Source organism: Scyliorhinus torazame, chromosome 12, assembly GCF_047496885.1.
Source record: "Scyliorhinus torazame isolate Kashiwa2021f chromosome 12, sScyTor2.1, whole genome shotgun sequence".
Lineage (NCBI taxonomy): Eukaryota > Metazoa > Chordata > Chondrichthyes > Carcharhiniformes > Scyliorhinidae > Scyliorhinus > Scyliorhinus torazame.
Genome location: NC_092718.1, coordinates 194554420 through 194572330, shown reverse-complemented (window position 1 = coordinate 194572330; position 17911 = coordinate 194554420). Strand labels below are relative to the sequence as shown.

At 45.8% G+C, this 17911-nt stretch overlaps 1 protein-coding gene across 4 annotated transcripts in view; it reads left to right on the top strand.

Moving 5' to 3' along the window:
* Positions 1-17911, top strand: part of sez6b (seizure related 6 homolog b) — a 1259716-nt gene that overhangs the window by 579617 nt on the left and 662188 nt on the right. For all 4 annotated transcript variants that reach the window (XM_072469583.1, XM_072469584.1, XM_072469582.1 and 1 more), the window contains exon 2: positions 13235-14092. In XM_072469583.1, the coding sequence (XP_072325684.1) occupies positions 13235-14092 (858 nt within the window). The remainder of the gene's footprint in view (positions 1-13234; positions 14093-17911) is intronic.

The following is a 17911-nucleotide window of genomic DNA, read 5'->3' as shown; positions in this document are numbered from 1 at the left end:
AGTCTAACTTTCAAATTCGGCGGCCCTATACCCCCCCCTCACTGTCTGCGGCCTCGCGGCCCTTAAGGTCGACCCGCCTTCCCTGTTTGCGAACCTTACCCCGGATTGCAAACCCGTCGCCACCAGGAGCAGACGGTACAGTGCCCAGGACCGGATCTTTATTAGGTCAGAGGTCCAAAGGCTACTGAGGGAAGGAGTCATTGAAGCTAGCAACAGTCCCTGGAGAACTCAAGTAGTGGTGGTAAAGACCGGGGAGAAGCATAGGATGGTCATCGATTACAGTCAGACCATCAACACGTTTACGCAGCTGGACGCGTATCCTCTCCCCCGCATATCCGACCTGGTAAACAGGATCGCGCATTACAAGGTCTTCTCCACGGTGGATCTTAAGTCCGCCTACCGCCAGCTCCCCATCCGCACTAGTGACCGAAAATACACTGCCTTTGAGGCAGATGGGAGGCTCTATCACTTCTTAAGGGTTCCCTTCGGTGTCACCAACGGGGTCTCGGTCTTCCAGCGTGAGACGGACCGAATGGTTGACCGGTACGGTTTATGGGCAACATTCCAATGTCTCGATAATGTCACCATCTGCGGCCACGACCAGTAGGACCACGACACCAACTTCCAAAAATTCCTCCAGACCGCAACGATCCTTACCCTTACATACAACAAGGATAAATGCGTGTTTAGCACCGACCGCCTAGCCATCCTCGGCTACATAGTGCGAAACGGAGTTATAGGCCCCGACCCTGAGCGCATGCGCCCCCTTATGGAGTTCCACCTCCCTCACTGCTCCAAGGCCCTGAAGCGCTGCCTTGGGTTTTTCAGTTACTACGCCCAGTGGGTCCCCAACTATGCGGACAAGGCTCGTCCCCTGATCCAATCCACAGCTTTTCCCCTGTCGATAGAGGCCCGCCAGGCCTTCAGCCGCATCAAAACGGACATTGCAAAGGCCACGATGCACGCCATCGACGAGTCCCTCCCCTTCCAGGTCGAGAGCGACCCTTCTGATGTAGCTCTGGCGGCCACCCTTAACCAAGCGGGCAGGCCCGTGGCCTTCTTCTCGCGTACCCTCCATTACTCCGAAGTCCGCCACTCCTCAGTCGAAAAGGAGGACCAGGCCATAGTAGAAGCTCTGCGACATTTGAGGCATTACCTGGCCGGCAGGAGATTCGCTCTCCTCACTGACCAATGGTCGGTTGCTTTCATGTTCGATAATGCACAGCGGGGCAAGATAAAAAATGATAAGATCTTGCGGTGGAGGATCGAACTCTCCACCTACAGCTACGAGATCTTGTATCATCCCAGGAAGCTAAACGAGCCTCCTGATGCCCTGTCCCGCGGCACATGTGCCACCGCACAAGTGGACCGCCTCCGAGCCCTCCACGAGGACCTTTGCCCCCCGGGGGTCACTCGCATTTTCCACTTTATCAAGACCCGCAACCTGCCCTACTCCATCGAGGAGACCAGGACAGCCACCAGGGACTGGCAAATCTGCATGGAGTGCAAACCGCACTTCTATCGGCCAGAGAAAGCGCACCTGATAAAGGCTTCCCGTCCCTTTCAACACCTCAACATGGACTTCAAAGGCCCCCTCCCCTTCACCGACCGCAACACTTACTTCCTGAACGTGATTGACGAGTACTCCTGGTTCTCATTCGCCATCTCCTGCCCCAACATGACCGCAGCCACTGTCATCAAGGCCCTCCATAGCATCTTTGCACTGTTCGGGTTCCCCGCCTACATACATAGTGATAGGGGGTCCTCCTTTATGAGCGACGAACTGCGTCAATTCCTGCTCAGCAAGGGCATCGCCTAGAGCAGGATGACCAGTTACAAGCCCCGAGGTAACAGACAAGTAGAGAGGGAGAACGGAACGGTCTGGAAACCGTCCTACTGGCCCTACGGTCCAGGAATCTCCCAGTCTCCCGCTGGCAGGACGTCCTCCCAGATGCCCTCCACTCCATCCGGTCACTGCTTTGTACCACAACCAACCAGACACCTCACTAACGTCTCCTTGTCTTCCCCAGGAAGTCCTCCTCTGGGACCTCGCTCCCGACCTGGCTGGCAGCTCCCGGACCCATCCTACTCCGAAAACACATGCGGGCGCACAAGTCGGACCCGTTGGTCGAGAGGGTCCATCTTCTCCACCCTAATCCCCAGTACGCCCCAAAGCCTTCAGTTGGACTACAACCTCGCTTTAGTGGTCATTGATCGTGCATCACTGTCTAATTGGCCGCCCATCCGGCAGGGCAGGATCTCTGCCAAGTGAGGATGGACATCCCGCCCATCAATACTCTGTGAACTTCACTTGAGAGAAGACCAGGCGCAGTGAAAAATTGGCATCCGTTTCATTATAAACCCATTTCTGCTGGTTTCACCCCCTCAGTGCGAAATAATGTTGCTGTGTGCCCTGGTTAATGTTCCACCCAGCATAATGGTTCACTAATTATTAATGCCAACATGGTTTGTTTCAACTGCTTTGGTTCCTCCGATTCCTGTATAATGTCCAACACCATACTGGAGAAAACAGTTTCTTTTCATTAACAGGACTGATCATGTAGGCCCATAGCATTATGCATAGTGAACGTAGGTTAGCACTAATGTGCAGTCCAGTACAGTCCAAGGTAGTACAGTCATTTCCCATTTTGGTCAGCTTTATAAACTTTCAAGACTCCTATTAAATGCAGTCCTATTAAACTTCACAGCATGGAAGGGATGGGCTGAATGGCGACAGTTTTTTCACCATAATCTACGTTGCGTAACTCCTTTCTGTTTTGCAATGGTTGAATATTCCCTTGTGCAGAAACAGAAAATCTGAATAGACACATCTGCCCATATGCGAGCTTGCCCTAATTCAAACCGTGGCCTGTTTATATCAATCATGTTAATATTCATGGCTTCCCTTTTCTCGTGCGCTAGATGGAAGCTCTTACTTTGTCCTGAGCTTTTCTCGTGTCTGTTCCCCTCGTGACACTCCGTTACCCTTCCCACCAGAATTGACAAGGTGAGAAATCACCTGAATTTCATTGGTCACTGCAGACGTAACACTGGCCCCGACTGACGATGGCTTGAAAAGTTTATGATTCCCCTCCACCACCTTTGGAGACCAACCTAACTGGCATCGAGAATTTCTTTTTGAAAATTATTTTTGTTTGTCCTGAGGGCATTTGCCTGCCTTTGACCCAACGAGCAGGGAACATAGAACATAGTACAGTACAGCGCAGAACAGGCCCTTCGGCCCTCGATGTTGTGCCGAGCATTGTCCGAAACCAAGATCAAGCTATAATGAGGTTGTGGTGATATGCATCACTGTAAAGACACAAGGGGTTAATGTAAAAACATGTAGACTAGCTAGACATTAGAGGGAGCACCAGAAACATGACACACAGACACTCAACCAATAGAACAGTGAGATAGGACACGACCAATGGGCATTCACGATACACACAGAGGTGACACGACCACAGGAGGGCATTACACCTACCCATATATAAAGAACACAACACACATGATCTTCCTCTTTCCAGTGGAGACAGTCAGTGAGTATAGACACAGGGTTGATTCAATATTACACCCACCACGTGGATGGCAAAACAGGAGCGACTTCCAGGCAGTCCTGGACAAATTTGGGAAATACTGTGAGGAAAACTCACTCCAACCAGCTGAAAACGGTAAGAGATGCGCCAGTACTCACCACGAGGCCGAGATCCCTGAGCAGAGAACAATTTTGATTGGTGGCCATCTTTGTAAAGGTACTGCACATGCGCAGTTGCGCGAGAAGCGCATAGAAGGGGAAGGTCCGTGTGGCATGCACGAGAAACCGCGCAGGTGCAATTACGAAAACGGCCCCGTACAGTAACCGCGATATGCGCATGCGCAAACGCTTCCTACATCTGACGTCACGTGCGTCATGACGTTGAGGCCCCGGACCACGCCCATTTAAAGGGGAAATGTCCCAAATCAGGAAAAAAATCTCTTAAAGCCTAAAACAAGCTTCTTTCACCTGGAATGACAGCACAATGCCTCAAATTCAACCAGGAACTGAAAGTAACCTCCGCAAAACCCTGCAACAAGCAGTTAGCACTGCCCAAAGCGATGACACAGACCTTGAATACTATGACACCAACCTTTATTTTTTCTCTGGACATCGTGAGCCCCATGCCAGCTCCGACACAAACAGTGATGATATGGTCCTAGAGGACTACGACTCGGACGAAGATCTTTTCATTAGAAATGGTGACCCCCGTACTGAATCCGACGCAGACGCGGATTCGTTCTTCGGATTTGAGGATCTTCAGCCCAGCATATGTGACAACCCGACTCGTGAGTGCAGGGTTTTACTGCGGCTTGACACCAAGAGACAGAGAGCGGTACAAGCCCACAGAGAGCGGCCTGCTGCCACACAGAGAGTGGTCCACGCACCGCTAAGGGTTCCCGACTCCACGATAGAAGACACGCAAGACTCCACACCGCAGTCCTTGCATGAACAAGAAGTGACTCCAGTGTCACAAGCAAGCTCGTGGACAGACTCCACGATTGAAGAAACGCAAGACGCCAGAGCGCAGTCCTTGCACGAACAAGAAGTGACTCCAGTGTCACAAGCCTCCACAGCGAGCTCGTGTACAGCCTCCACCATAGAAGCAACGCAAGACTCCAAAGCGCAGTCCTTGCAGGAACAAGACCATGAGGGTCTAGCAACCTCCTCTAACCAACTAGCAGCAGACGATGCAAGTCTGCCATGCTCAAGTAAACAGCAAGACGACCATGACGGTCTATCATGCTCCAGTGAAGAACAAAGTGACTATGACAGTCCAAGCCCAAATGAACAACACAGCGACTATGACGGTCCACCCACATTGTATGAGCCATAAGGAGAAGACGCTGACAATATACCCAGCCCAAGTGAACAACAAGAAGCTACTGAGGCTATACCCACGGTATGTGAGATGAGTGACGACAGTATCCCACTTCCCATGCAAGATGTGCAATGTGACAGACCTCAGCTAGTGTGTACAGAGGCACTCGACGATCACTGTGAGACCGCTGGTGAATCCGGTGACACCACGTTACTTCCAACCTCATTCGCTCGAACCTCTCCACAATTCAATGCATTCCTGCATGTTCCAACTCCAGACGTGGAGCTTCAAGAAATCTCAGCTGACTCCAGTGAACCTACTAAGACTCCGGACAAGGAGCACCAACAAACCAACACTGACTCAGTTAAAACAGACCAGACTCCAGGTGGAGTCCAACTCTGATTCATGTAAGCCGGACTTTACTCCAGACAGGGAGTGCCGCAAACTCAGTGACTGCACGCTCAGGGTGACGACGACGACAGGAGATGGATCACTTGACAATTACACTGGGTCAGTAATAACAAGTAGTAGCTACAGTCCAAGAGGAATACACCAATATTCACCACAGCTATATCCTTCCAAGCCATACCCACACATTCTTTCCACACCAGCAGTGCAGTCAATGGCAGCTTATGCTGGACAAACCCAGTATTCAGGAATGCAGCAGCCAGCAGTCTATGCAGCATATTCTCAAACAGGCCAGCACTACGGATCGTCCACTTATGGAATCAAAACCGAAAGAGAACGACCGCAAGCACAATCTGCACTGCAGACTGGATGCCTTAGTTACAGCCCAGGATTTGCTGCACCCCAGCCTGGCCAGACGGCATATTCCTATCAGATGCAAGGTTCTAGTTTCACACCATCACCCGGTATTTATGCGAGCAGCAATTCTGTTTCCAATTCGACAAGCTTCAACAGTTCTCATCAGGATTATTCTTCCTACACAGCATTTGGCCAAAACCAGTGTGCATATATTATCCAACTTCCACATATGGCACATACATGACCTCAAATGATACTGTTGATGGTACCTCTTCAACGTCAGCGACTTATCAGCTACAAGATGCCATCCAACATCACCATCACAAACATCCCCAAAAAAGACTCTGCATCAGACAGCGAAGTGATTTGACCAGTTCTTGGTTCCTGATACACAGGGACACCGATAGCGTTTACAAGGACATGCCACCATCAAACTCACCACCCCATCAAGAGAGACATTTGACCATGATGATTGAAGGGTTTTGGACTCGCACATTTGATTTGGACTTATTATTTAATCACTGTTCTCATGACTTGTACATACCATAACTTATCTACCTGTTTTTTGTTCAGTTTTCTTTAAGTGTACAGAAAATATGCAACATATAAAAAAGGGGGATGTGGTGATATGCATCACTGTCAAGACACAAGGGGTTAATGTAAATACATGTAGACTAGCTAGACACTAGAGGGAGCACCAGAGACATGACACACTGACACTCAACCAATAGAACAGTTAGATAGGACACAACCAATGGGCATTCACGATACACACAGAGGTGACACGACCACAGGAGGGCATTACACCAACCCATATATAAAGGACACAACACACATGATCTTCCTCTTTCCAGTGGAGACAGTCAGTGAGTAGAGACACAGGGTTGATTCAATATTACACCCACCACGTGGATTGTAGCAGACTGGTTAGTCAGTCTGAGTAGCTATAGAAGGATTAACAGTAGTGGCGAACCCGAGTAGTTGAAGTGTAAATAGTTTAATAAACGTATTGAAGTTATCTCCACATCTGAACCTTCCTTTGTCAAATGCACCACAAGGAAGCCGCTTATGCTACGCCTAGAGCATAACAAGACAGAGGTGACCAGAACTGCACACAATACTCCAAATGTGGTCTCACCAGGGTCATGTATAGTTGCAGCATAACCCCACGGCTCTTAAACTCAAGCCCCCTGTTAATAAACGCCAACACACTATAAGCCTTCTTCACGGCTCTATCCACTTGAGTGGCAACCTTCAGAGATCTGTGGACATGAACCCCAAGATCTCTTTGTTCCTCCACATTCCTCAGAACCCTGCCGTTGACCCTGTAATCCGCATTCAAATGTTTTCTACCAAAATGAATCACCTCGCACTTATAAGGGTTAAACTCCATCTGCCATTTTTCGGCCCAGCTCTGCATCCTATCAATGTCTCTTTGCAGCCGACAACAGCCCTCCACCTAGGGACTAGCAGACTTTTCACCCTATATCCACTTCATCACCAAGACCCTTTCTTGTAGAGGCTGATGTCGCCCAGAGTCACGACTTTTGTGCAAACTCTGGGTCCTGACTCAGGAGTGGGAACTGGAAACCAGTACTTGGATTCCAGCACTAGCTCCCCAGCCATCATTTGCAAATGGGAGGCACAAGTTTTCCCTTCATTCCCAGAAAACTGCCCCTTCCTTGGGTTTCCCATTCATCTCCCACTGGAGTCATATAGGAGAGCAATAGAAAAACTAACACATTTCAGGAGTCACGTGCCAAGGACCTGATATGTTATATATGCTGGATTAACACGGACTGCAACTCGATGCAGTATCACTTGAAAACAGGCTTCCAACACTGTAGATGGTTCAACACTGCTTTATTGAACTTGCCGAGTAATGTACATAGTTCGCTGTGGGTCGACACTCTATTAATCTAAGCTTGCTAACCTTGGTCTGGCTTGCCCAGACTTGCTCTGTGCCATGTGTAGTAGGTGCTGACTGTACATTGCACCCTGACTGCTGCTACAGCTATCACCAGTGCGAAGAGGCCGAGCCTTCCTGCCTCGTGTGTTTTATACTGGTAATGTACCCTGTAGTGTCCTGCCTGGTGATTGGTTGTTCTGTATTCTGTGTGGTGATTGGTTCCTGTGTGTGTCCATCACTGCCTGTCTGTATCTCATTATGAACATGAGTGCATATTATGACAGAACCCAATTAAATGGCTGCTACGTTAGTTGCAGTAATTCTTCTTCCTTTCCTGACACAATATTTCAAAGGAATGTTTTTGTGGCCTAGCATAAAAGCAATTTAATTTTTCTGCGTAATTTGACTGATGACTTCTGTAGACGCAAACGTCCATCTCTAATTCCTCAACTGTTACTCGGAGATCTTCCACTCTATAGTGGCTTTTCATCGCACTCAGGCTTCAGCGTGCACTCTGACGTTGAGTACCTGAAAGAGTAAATACCCAAATCAATCTGCAAGTAATGACGATAGTTATTACATGCTCTGCATAATAGGGAAGCTGATCAATGGGTCTGCGGTTGACCGATTATTTTCAGTTGGCAACAGACTATCCCAAAATTTGTGACAATCTTAAAAGTTGGGGGAGTGGGGGGGAACTGTTTGTCTTGCCGTTTTTCTTCTTCAAGACCATGTGTTCTCTATTTTGTAACTGCCCATGTTTTTCTAATTTAGTTATTGCATTTTCTTGACAGTGGAAAAATCCTTGCGAATTTACAGTGTTGCAATATTTTAATTTGGCTAGAAGGGTGTGGTGATTGTCCCTTTACGGGCAATACAGCAGACGAATGGTCACCCAGGTCAGGTGACTCTTACTCTGCTGTGTGGCCCTTAAAGGGACAATCACCACAAAGGGATAATATCTTCAGTTCTCATAATTTCGAAATGGTAATTCTGAAAACAATTTTTAAAGGAATAAACCAGAGGAATGTTTATTGCTCTTAATATTCCATTTGTAAATTGCAGTGATGGACTTTAGGGGGGGGGGGGGGGGCGAGGGGATGGGGGTCAAGCTAATCATGTATCTTTCTGATTTTATATTAGCTGATTTATGCCTGTGAGATTCAACTTTTATCTGAATTACAAATCTTGAAATGGAGAGGATAGGATGGAAAGTGTTTGTGTGTGTGTGTGGGGGGAGGGGGGGGGGGAGAGGATTTCAAAGAAAGCTCCGATTTACATCTGAGTATATTTGATATAAAGTGACAAAAGTAGTCAGCTCTCCAGGACAACCATCCCTCATCCTAACGGAATCTGAAAGGTTTCAGAAAGTTGAATTCTTGATTGAAATATTGGGGAACAGCACTGCAGTGAACAGAAAGACAGGAACAGGTGGCGAAGACGAAATGGTGGCAATTTTGTAAAGCAATTGTGCAGCGATGGTGAGGAGTACGTGTTTTAATGACTAAAAGCTCTCCCGCTATTGACATAATACTAGCACCTACTAAAGACGAGGTAGGACTATGTAGCAGCATAATAAGTGGGTGGTAATACAATTCTGGAAAGCATAAAAGGCATTAGAAATAGACATCTAACATTTTAATCAGTAAGCTATCCAATTAGACATTTATAGTATGACATTTTACCCTTTTAGCGTCCTTGTTTAACAAGCGTGACCTTTTGAAACACTCGAAGAGTGAAGACTCCTGGAACATTCATATCAATCGATTAAGCACAGTTTAATGGCCGCACTTTTGAAGCAATTGATAGCTCGCCAATCATTCTAAATTGGAAAGGTGTAACAATTGCCACATGAAGGTAAACCTATCTGCACCTGTGCTGATAACATCTGGCATTGCAGCATGAAATCTGGATTTTAATCTTGCAGCTAGGCCAAGTGGCTGATCTATATTGCTGCCCAGCTGTTTACAGCAAAGGAAAATGACAAACCTTAGCAGTGATGACACCGTCTACATTTTTCACAATGGCGATATTGACCTGTTGGTGCAAATAACCGTGGTTATGAGATTTTCATTCAGCTTGTTTTGATGAGTTCTCCGGTTCCTTTCTCTCTCTACGCGGTGAAGAATCACATGTAGGTCTCTAGTGCTCGAGGAAGGGATATACGATTGGGTTTGAAAGACAAAATGAAAGCGGCTGAATCAAAATCACCCCATTCAAAGTGTGTCTTCCAGCGAATGTATTGATCGCAATGCATTTTTCACTCCCAAAACTACAGGAGGATGTGAGGGAGTGCAGCCATTCCTATCAAAGTTCGTTATTGGTTCAAGGAAAATTACAATGACATGGAATGTGCTGCACAAAAGCAGGCCTTCACTGTCCTGCCTCAATATCCCTCCCTAACACCACATGGACTCAGCGGTTCAAGAAGGCAGCTCACCACCGCATTCTCAAGGGCAATTAAGGATGGGCAATAAATGGTGGACTAGTCGTGAACAATTAAAAAACAATTGACCAAACTAAGCTATGGTATTTATATCCCACTCATGTCCCTTCCCTTTCCATCTGCCCGACATCAGCATTTCAGCATATATTTCCATTCCTTTTGTCATCATCAAGTTTCTTTTTGAAAGCATCTAAACTATTTTCCATGACCCTTTCCATTGTGATGAGGTGAGTTTTCTCAATTCTTTAGGGAACAAGATTTCTCTCTATTTCCCTATTGAATTTATTGCTGACCATTAAAATCATCCATCAATTCAAAAATAAATGACTACACTTTAATAGCACTAGCCTGTACATTGTTTAAACACTTCAACATAAATGTGTTTTGGAAGGCCTTGTTTATGGAATGGCATATAACTTAATTGACAACATAAATAAGTACTTTGCGTCAGTCTTCACAGTAAAAGACATGAGTAATATCTCAACAATTCAGGAGAGTCAGGGGGCAGAGTTGAATATGGTAGCCATCACAAAGGAGAAAGTGCTAGAGAAACTAAGAGGTCTAAAAATTGATAAATCTCTGGGCCCAGATGGGCTACATCCTCGAGTTCTAAAGGAGATAGCTGAAGAAATAGTGGCGGCGTTAGTTATGATCTTTCAAAAGTCACTGGCGTCAGGGAATGTCCCAGAGGATTGGAAAATCGCTGTTGTAACCCCCCTGTTCAAGAAGGGAACAAGAAAAAAGATGGAAATTATAGGCCAATTAGCCTAACCTCGGTTGTTGCCAAGATTCTGGAATCCATCGTTAAGGATGAGATTTCTAAATTCTTCGAAGTGCAGGGTCGGATTAGGACAAGTCAGCATGGATTTAGCAAGGGGAGGTCGTGCCTGACAAACCTGTTAGAGTTCTTTGAAGAGATAACAAATAGTTTAGACCAAGGAGAGCCAATGGATGTTATCTATCTTGACTTCCAAAAGGCCTTTGATAAGGTGCCTCACGGGAAACTGCTGAGTAAAATAAGGGCCCATGGTATTCGAGGCAAGGCACTAACATGGATTGACGATTGGCTGTCAGGCAGAAGGCAGAGAGTTGGGATAAAAGGTTCTTTTTCGGAATGGCAACCGGTGACGAGTGGTGTCCCGCAGGGTTCAGTGTTGGGGCCACAGCTGTTCTCTTTGTATATTAACGATCTAGATGACGGGACTGGGGGCATTCTGGCTAAGTTTGCCGATGATACAAAGATAGGTGGAGGGGCAGGTAGTATTGAGGAGGTGGGGAGGCTGCAGAAAGATTTAGACAGTTTAGGAGAGTGGTCCAAGAAATGGCTGATGAAATTCAACGTGGGCAAGTGTGAGGTCTTGCACTTTGGAAAAAAGAATAGAGGCATGGACTATTTTTTAAACGGTGACAAAATTCATAATGCTGAAGTGCAAAGGGACTTGGGAGTCCTAGTCCAGGATTCTCTAAAGGTAAACTTGCAGGTTGAGTCTGTAATTAAGAAAGCAAATGCAATGTTGTCATTTATCTCAAGAGGCTTGGAATATAAAAGCAGGGATGTACTTCTGAAGCTTTATAAAGCACTAGTTAGGCCCCATTTAGAATACTGTGAGCAATTTTGGGCCCCACACCTCAGGAAGGACATACTGGCACTGGAGCGGGTCCAGCGGGGATTCACATGGATGATCCCAGGAATGGTAGGCCTAACATACGATGAACGTCTGAGGATCCTGGGATTATATTCATTGGAGTTTAGGAGGTTGAGGGGAGATCTAATAGAAACTTACAAGATAATGAATGGCTTAGATAGGGTGGATGTAGGAAAGTTGTTTCCATTGGCAGGGGAGACTAGGACCCGGGGGCACAGCCTTAGAATAAAAGGGAGTCACTTTAGAACAGAGATGAGGAGAAATTTCTTCAGCCAGAGAGTGGTGGGTCTGTGGAATTCATTGCCACAGAGGGGGGTGGAGGCCGGGACGTTGAGTGTCTTTCAGACAGAAGTTGATAAATTCTTGATTTCTCGAGGAATTAAGGGCTATGGAGAGAGAGCGGGTAAATGGAGTTGAAATCAGCCATGATTGAATGGTGAAGTGGACTCGATGGGCCGAATGGCCTTCCGCTCCTATGTCTAATGGTCTTATGGTCTAACATCTGAAAATTTAGATGTGGTCAACTCTTTAAATCACTGGTTGTCAACCAAGGTTTTGAAACCTCACTTTATTTCTGTGTTCACCTTATTTCATCACTTAACTAACAGCTTTGTTGGTGTTTTACAGGTAAGAATAGTCTTAGATTAAGGAAAGCCTTGGAAAATCCTTGGGTTTCCTCTGGGTGCTCCGGTTTCCTCCCACAAGTCCCGAAAGACGTGCTTGTTAGGTGAATTGGACATTCTGATTTCTCCCTCAGTGTACCCGAATAGGTGCCAGAGTGTGGCGACTAGGGGATTTTCACAGTAACTTCATTGCAGTGTTAATGTAAGTCTACTTGTGACAATAAGAAAGATTATTATTATTGTCCCAATAGTCAAATGGGTGTTAACCAGGAATTATTAATAGAATAAATGATTATGTTATGATACTTCTCATCACCCTCGCTCACTGCCAAAGAACAGAACTTCATTCCATTTTTCTTTCCTTATTGGTCTACCTTTTGTGAACTCTCCTTATTTTTGAATGCTCTCAGTGGTCAGTCCAATCTCCTTCTGCTTTCACTGTTAACACTGCTATTTGGGTAAAGCTGTGTTAATGAGCTGAGGCTAATGATCAGAGCAGGTTCTCTGATAATGTTGCGAACTGAATTATCATCTGCCTCCATCAACCTCCTGGGTTTTTGAAAGCGGTAGAGCATCACAACAACAGAAATTAAAAATTTAATTAATTTCCTTCATAAATGATCAACAAATGAATTAAATAACAACGCGCATGACTTTATTAATAGTTGGAATCCTTCTAAATTCATCTTAAAGAATATAATTAAATGTTGCAATCTATATGATAAACCATTCTTATAGGTAACTTTTACATAGGGCGCGATCTAACGGCAGCGTCGCGCTCGACCAGGAGCGTGGCATGGCCAGTAATGCGGGTCTCCCAGAAGCCAATACGCCTCGCGGGATCTATCCAAAAAGGAGCTCTGAAAGCTCGTGATTCCAAATAAACCTGTTGGACTTTAACCTGGTGTTGTAAGTTTTGAAGATAAACTGGTATTCCTCCTCGTAATCCTGGAGTGACTCATGTTCTTCTTGTTTTCTTTTTAAAGACCTGTCCAAAGATCTGAATACCGTAAGTGGGAAAGGAAAGAGCGATGGCGAGACAGAAATTGGATGGACGACTGCGACAACCACTGATCCCGAAGCGGAATTTCATTTTGTTAGTACCATGCCCAGTATCAACAACAACAACCATCATCCATTGCTGGAGGAAATCATTCATGAGGCTTTGCTGAAGAAGGATTTCCTGGGTCAGGAACCATTTTTTACCAGTAAAATGGGGATAAGAATGAGCCCTACCTTGCCAACTACTCAGTCACACGAACCTCAGGATCCCTTGGTTAATCAGATAGTCACCAATGACACTCCGGCTCTTTCTGATGTAACCACCACTACAATGGCCTCAACCTCTCCAATGACAACTTTGGGCACCACTGCTTCTTTGACTACAGATGCTGCTCCATTGGCCCACAATACTGGTGCAACACAAGGAGGCAAAACCCCTCCAATGGTGCGAATGGCTGCCACCACAGACTCTCTAACAACGCCCGTTGTGAGCACAGTGACACCCGAGATTCCAGGTACTGCGTTCCAGAATAGCAACACTGCATTTGTTCAAACGGAACCCGGCCGCCCCTCAATTGCGACAGGGGCCCCTCGGAGCAAATCCAATGTCTTTCGGCACTTCGGTCACCAAGGGGCAGCTACTGTGGTGACTAGCGATACTCCGACAGCCGTTACCACAACTGTTGGAGCAGACAAGCATCAAATGCGAGGGCCAAGTTCTGAGCGACATAATGACCCCGCTGTAGACGCCACCGTCACATCAGCGGCTAGTGAGGCTGATGAGGAAACTACAACTACGACCATCATTACAACAACTATAATTACAACTGTGCAGACACCAGGTACAGAATTATCTTTTTTGGGTTGCGGAGGGTTAGAATATCACAGTAGGGTACTTCTTACTCAATTACCTTCCACACTCCTGCGTCCTTGATCTGCCTGTTTAATACCAAAGTCAGGGGCAGCTAAGGTGGTCTGAATCTAGTCACCCGGACCACTCCAACCTGTCCTTTTTGCTGGAGAAGTTGCTTCATCAAAAAATACTGCTGCAAAAATACAAGATAAACATAAAAAACTATTTTTATTATTATTATTAAAGTAAAACTACTGTGCTACAGAAAAGTCTACTTCAACTGTGGGTAGTACCATAGCGCAGAATATCAGATGGCCCTTGTATCCCTCAATCAGATTTCAGTTTAGGGGTTGGCGTAATTTGGCACCAAAGGGCTCATTGTGTGACTGACCAAGGTTGGATATCCTAATCACTCTGAATTCAGCAACATGGGAATTGCAAGACGAAAAAAGACCAAGGTCTGTCGAGATTGTTTTCTATCACATGATTCCGTGACACTGTGAGTTGTCGCCTAACCACGACAATCAATCTCCGCAACAGACCCTGAGGGAATTATATAAAGGCAGAAAAAAAAATCCAATTTCAAGCAATTCTGTTCCATTTGGGTTTTCAGAATGGGGTTATTGTTTTTCATAAATTGTTCTCCAATAAAATGGTACAGAAAAGATCTGTTCATCCAGCGCATGCAGCACTTGTTTGATGCCATTTGTGCAGGATCAATGTGTGATCTGTCCTCGTTTGCATTTTCAGAAGTTCCGTCACAGAAATTCAAATCTGCCAAGTTGGACTCGCAGCGTGAGATTCACAATTACATTGGTTTGAACTGTGCTTTGGGGAAAAAGCTGCTTTGTTGCTTAAACCCTCTGAACAAAATGATATTTGGAGTGGTTCAATTGTGACAAATTAAATTGCCCATTTTGGCGGCTTGTATTCTGATTCCTGGAAAGTTCTGTTAATTTGGCCAGTTTGTCAAGAGAATATGTTAATAAAGTAAGATTTTCTTTCAATGAATTTGGACAGCTTTCAACTCATTATTTTGATCTGGGATCAAGATATGATCAATAAAAACTCTCTGCTAGTTGGAATCATATCATTTTTTTAAATTTGGAGTGTCCAATTAATTTTTTCCAATTAAGGGGCAATTTAGTGTGGCCAATCCACCGACCCTGCACATCTTTAGGATGTGGGGGCGAAATCCATGCAAATACGGGGAGAATGTGAGTTGGAATCATACCTGGCACAATGCAAGATGGTGATGGTTGTTGGAAGTCAATCATTTCAGCTCCAGGGTATCGATGCAGGAGTTCCTCAGGGTAGTGTCCTAAGTCCAACCATCTTCAACTGCTTCATCAATTACCTTCTTTCCATCAAAAAGTCAAGAATGGGGATGTTTGTTATGATTGCACAAATATTCAGCAACATTAGATACATTAACGTCATTGAAAAGGCATCTTGACAAACACATGGATAGGATGGGTATAGAGGGATACAGCACAAGGAAGTGCTGAGGGTTTTAGCCAAGGTTGGTAACATGACCGGTACAGGCTTGGAGTGGCGAAGGGCCTGTTCCTGTGCTGTATTGTTCTTTGTTCTTTGTTCATTTGTGGTCCCTCAGATAATGAAGCAGCCTATGCCCAAATGCAGCAAGACCTGGACAATATCCAGGCTTGGGCTGACAAATGTCAAGGAACATTTCTGGCTCCCATGTGGCAGGTAATGACAATCACCAACAAGAAAGAATCTAATCATTGCCCCTTGACATTCAATGGCATTACCATTGCTGAATCCCCCACAATCAATATTCTGAGTTAACCTGAATAGTCCGTAATTGCTGGGCTTATCCCTGCAGCCTTTTTTGAACAAGAGCATATTGTTTAAAATTCTCCAGTCCTCTGGCACCTCTCCTGAGTCCAGGGAAGACGAACGGTTACGGCCAGCGTCCCTGCAATTTCTACTCTCACTCCTTTCAATATCCTTGGATGCATCTGATCCGGTCCCCGTGCCTTGCCAGCTTTGAGTGCCGACAGTTTATCTAATGCCTCCCCCTCATCAACTTCCAACCCTTCTAATGATAGAGTTTGCTTCTCTGCCACAATTGCATCTGCTTCCTTGGTAAAGACAGATGCAAAGTATTAATTTAGTACCTCAGCCATGCCTCAGCCTCCATATGTAAGTCTCCTTTTTGGTCCCTAGTTGGCCCTACTCCTCCTTTTACAACCCTTCTATTTATATGCCTATGGAATGCTTTGGAATTCCCCTTAATGTTGGCTGCCTGCCTTCTCTCATAATCCTTCTTTGCTTCTCTGATTTGCTTTTTTAATTCCCTTCTGAACCTTCTGTATTCAGCCTGACTCAGTTGTATTTTCTACCTGACTCTTGCCATAAACACATTTTATTCTTCTTTATCTTAGCTTCTGTCTCCTTTTTTCATTCGCTGAGCTCTGGATTTGTTGGCCCTACCTTTCACTTTTGAGGGAATAAACATTGATTGTGCCCGAATCATTTCTTTTTGGAGGTAGCCCATTGTCCAGCTACAATTCTTTCCTCCAATATTTGGTTCCAATCTATCCAACCCAGTTTCATTCTTGCCCCCATTGGAGTCGACTGTCCCTCAGTTAATTATTCTTATTCTGGACTGCCCATTGTCCTTTCCTTTTTGTTTTATTAATTTACGGGATGTGGGCGTCGCTGGTTAGGCCGGCATTTATTGCCCGTCCCTAGTTGCCCTTCAGAAGGTTGTGGTGAGTTGCCTTCTTGAACCGTTGCAGTCCTTCAGGTGTAAGTACATCCACTGCGCTGTTAGGGACAGAGTTTCAGGATGTTGCCCCAGTGACAGTGAAGGAACGGCGATATATTTCCAAGTTAGGGTGGTGAGCGACTTGGAGGGGAACCTCCAGGTGATGGGGTTCCCAGGTATATGCTGCTCTTGTTCTTCCAGATGGTAGTTGTTGCGGATTTGGAAGGTGCTGTCTAAGGAACCTTGGTAAGTTACTGCAGTGCATCTTGTAGATGGTACACAAGGCTGCCACTGTTCGCCGGTGGTGGAGGGTTTGAATGTTTGTGGAAGGAGGAGCAATCAAGCGGGCTGCTTTGTCCTGGATAGTGTCGAGTTTCTTGATTTATTGTTGGGGCTGCACTCATCCAGGCAAGTGGAGAGTATTCCATTACACTCCTGACTTGGGGTGCCTTGCAGATGGTGGACAGGCTTTGGGGGGGTCAGGGGGTGAATTACTCGCCATAAGAGTCCTAGCCTTTGACCTGCCCTGGTAGCCACAATATTAATGTGGCTAGTCCAGTTCAGTTTATCAGTGGTAACCCCCAGGATGTTGGTTGTGGGGGATTCCGCGATGGTAATGTCATTGAATGTCAAGGGGCGATGGTTAGATCATCTCTTGTAGGAGATGGTCATTACCTGACACTTGTGTGGTGCGAATGTAACTTGCCACTTGTCAGCCCATTTCTACAATTGTCCTAAACCTTATGGCACGATGATCATTGTATCCTGAATGTTCTTCCACTGACACTTGAACCACTTGGCCCAACTCCATTCCAAGTATAAGATCCAGCTGGATTGGACACCTAATGATGGAGAAAACTCTCCTGAACACAGTCTAGGATCACTTGTCCCTCTTTGTCCTTTACACTACCTCTATCCCAGTATGCACTCTGATAATTAAAATCCCCCATTAAAACTACTTTATAAATTATACACCACCCATTGTGCCACTGACCCGGCTCTGACTGAACACCCCTGAGGGACCATAACCCTCACCAGTATCCAAAATGGAAAACTGATTAGCAAGCAAGA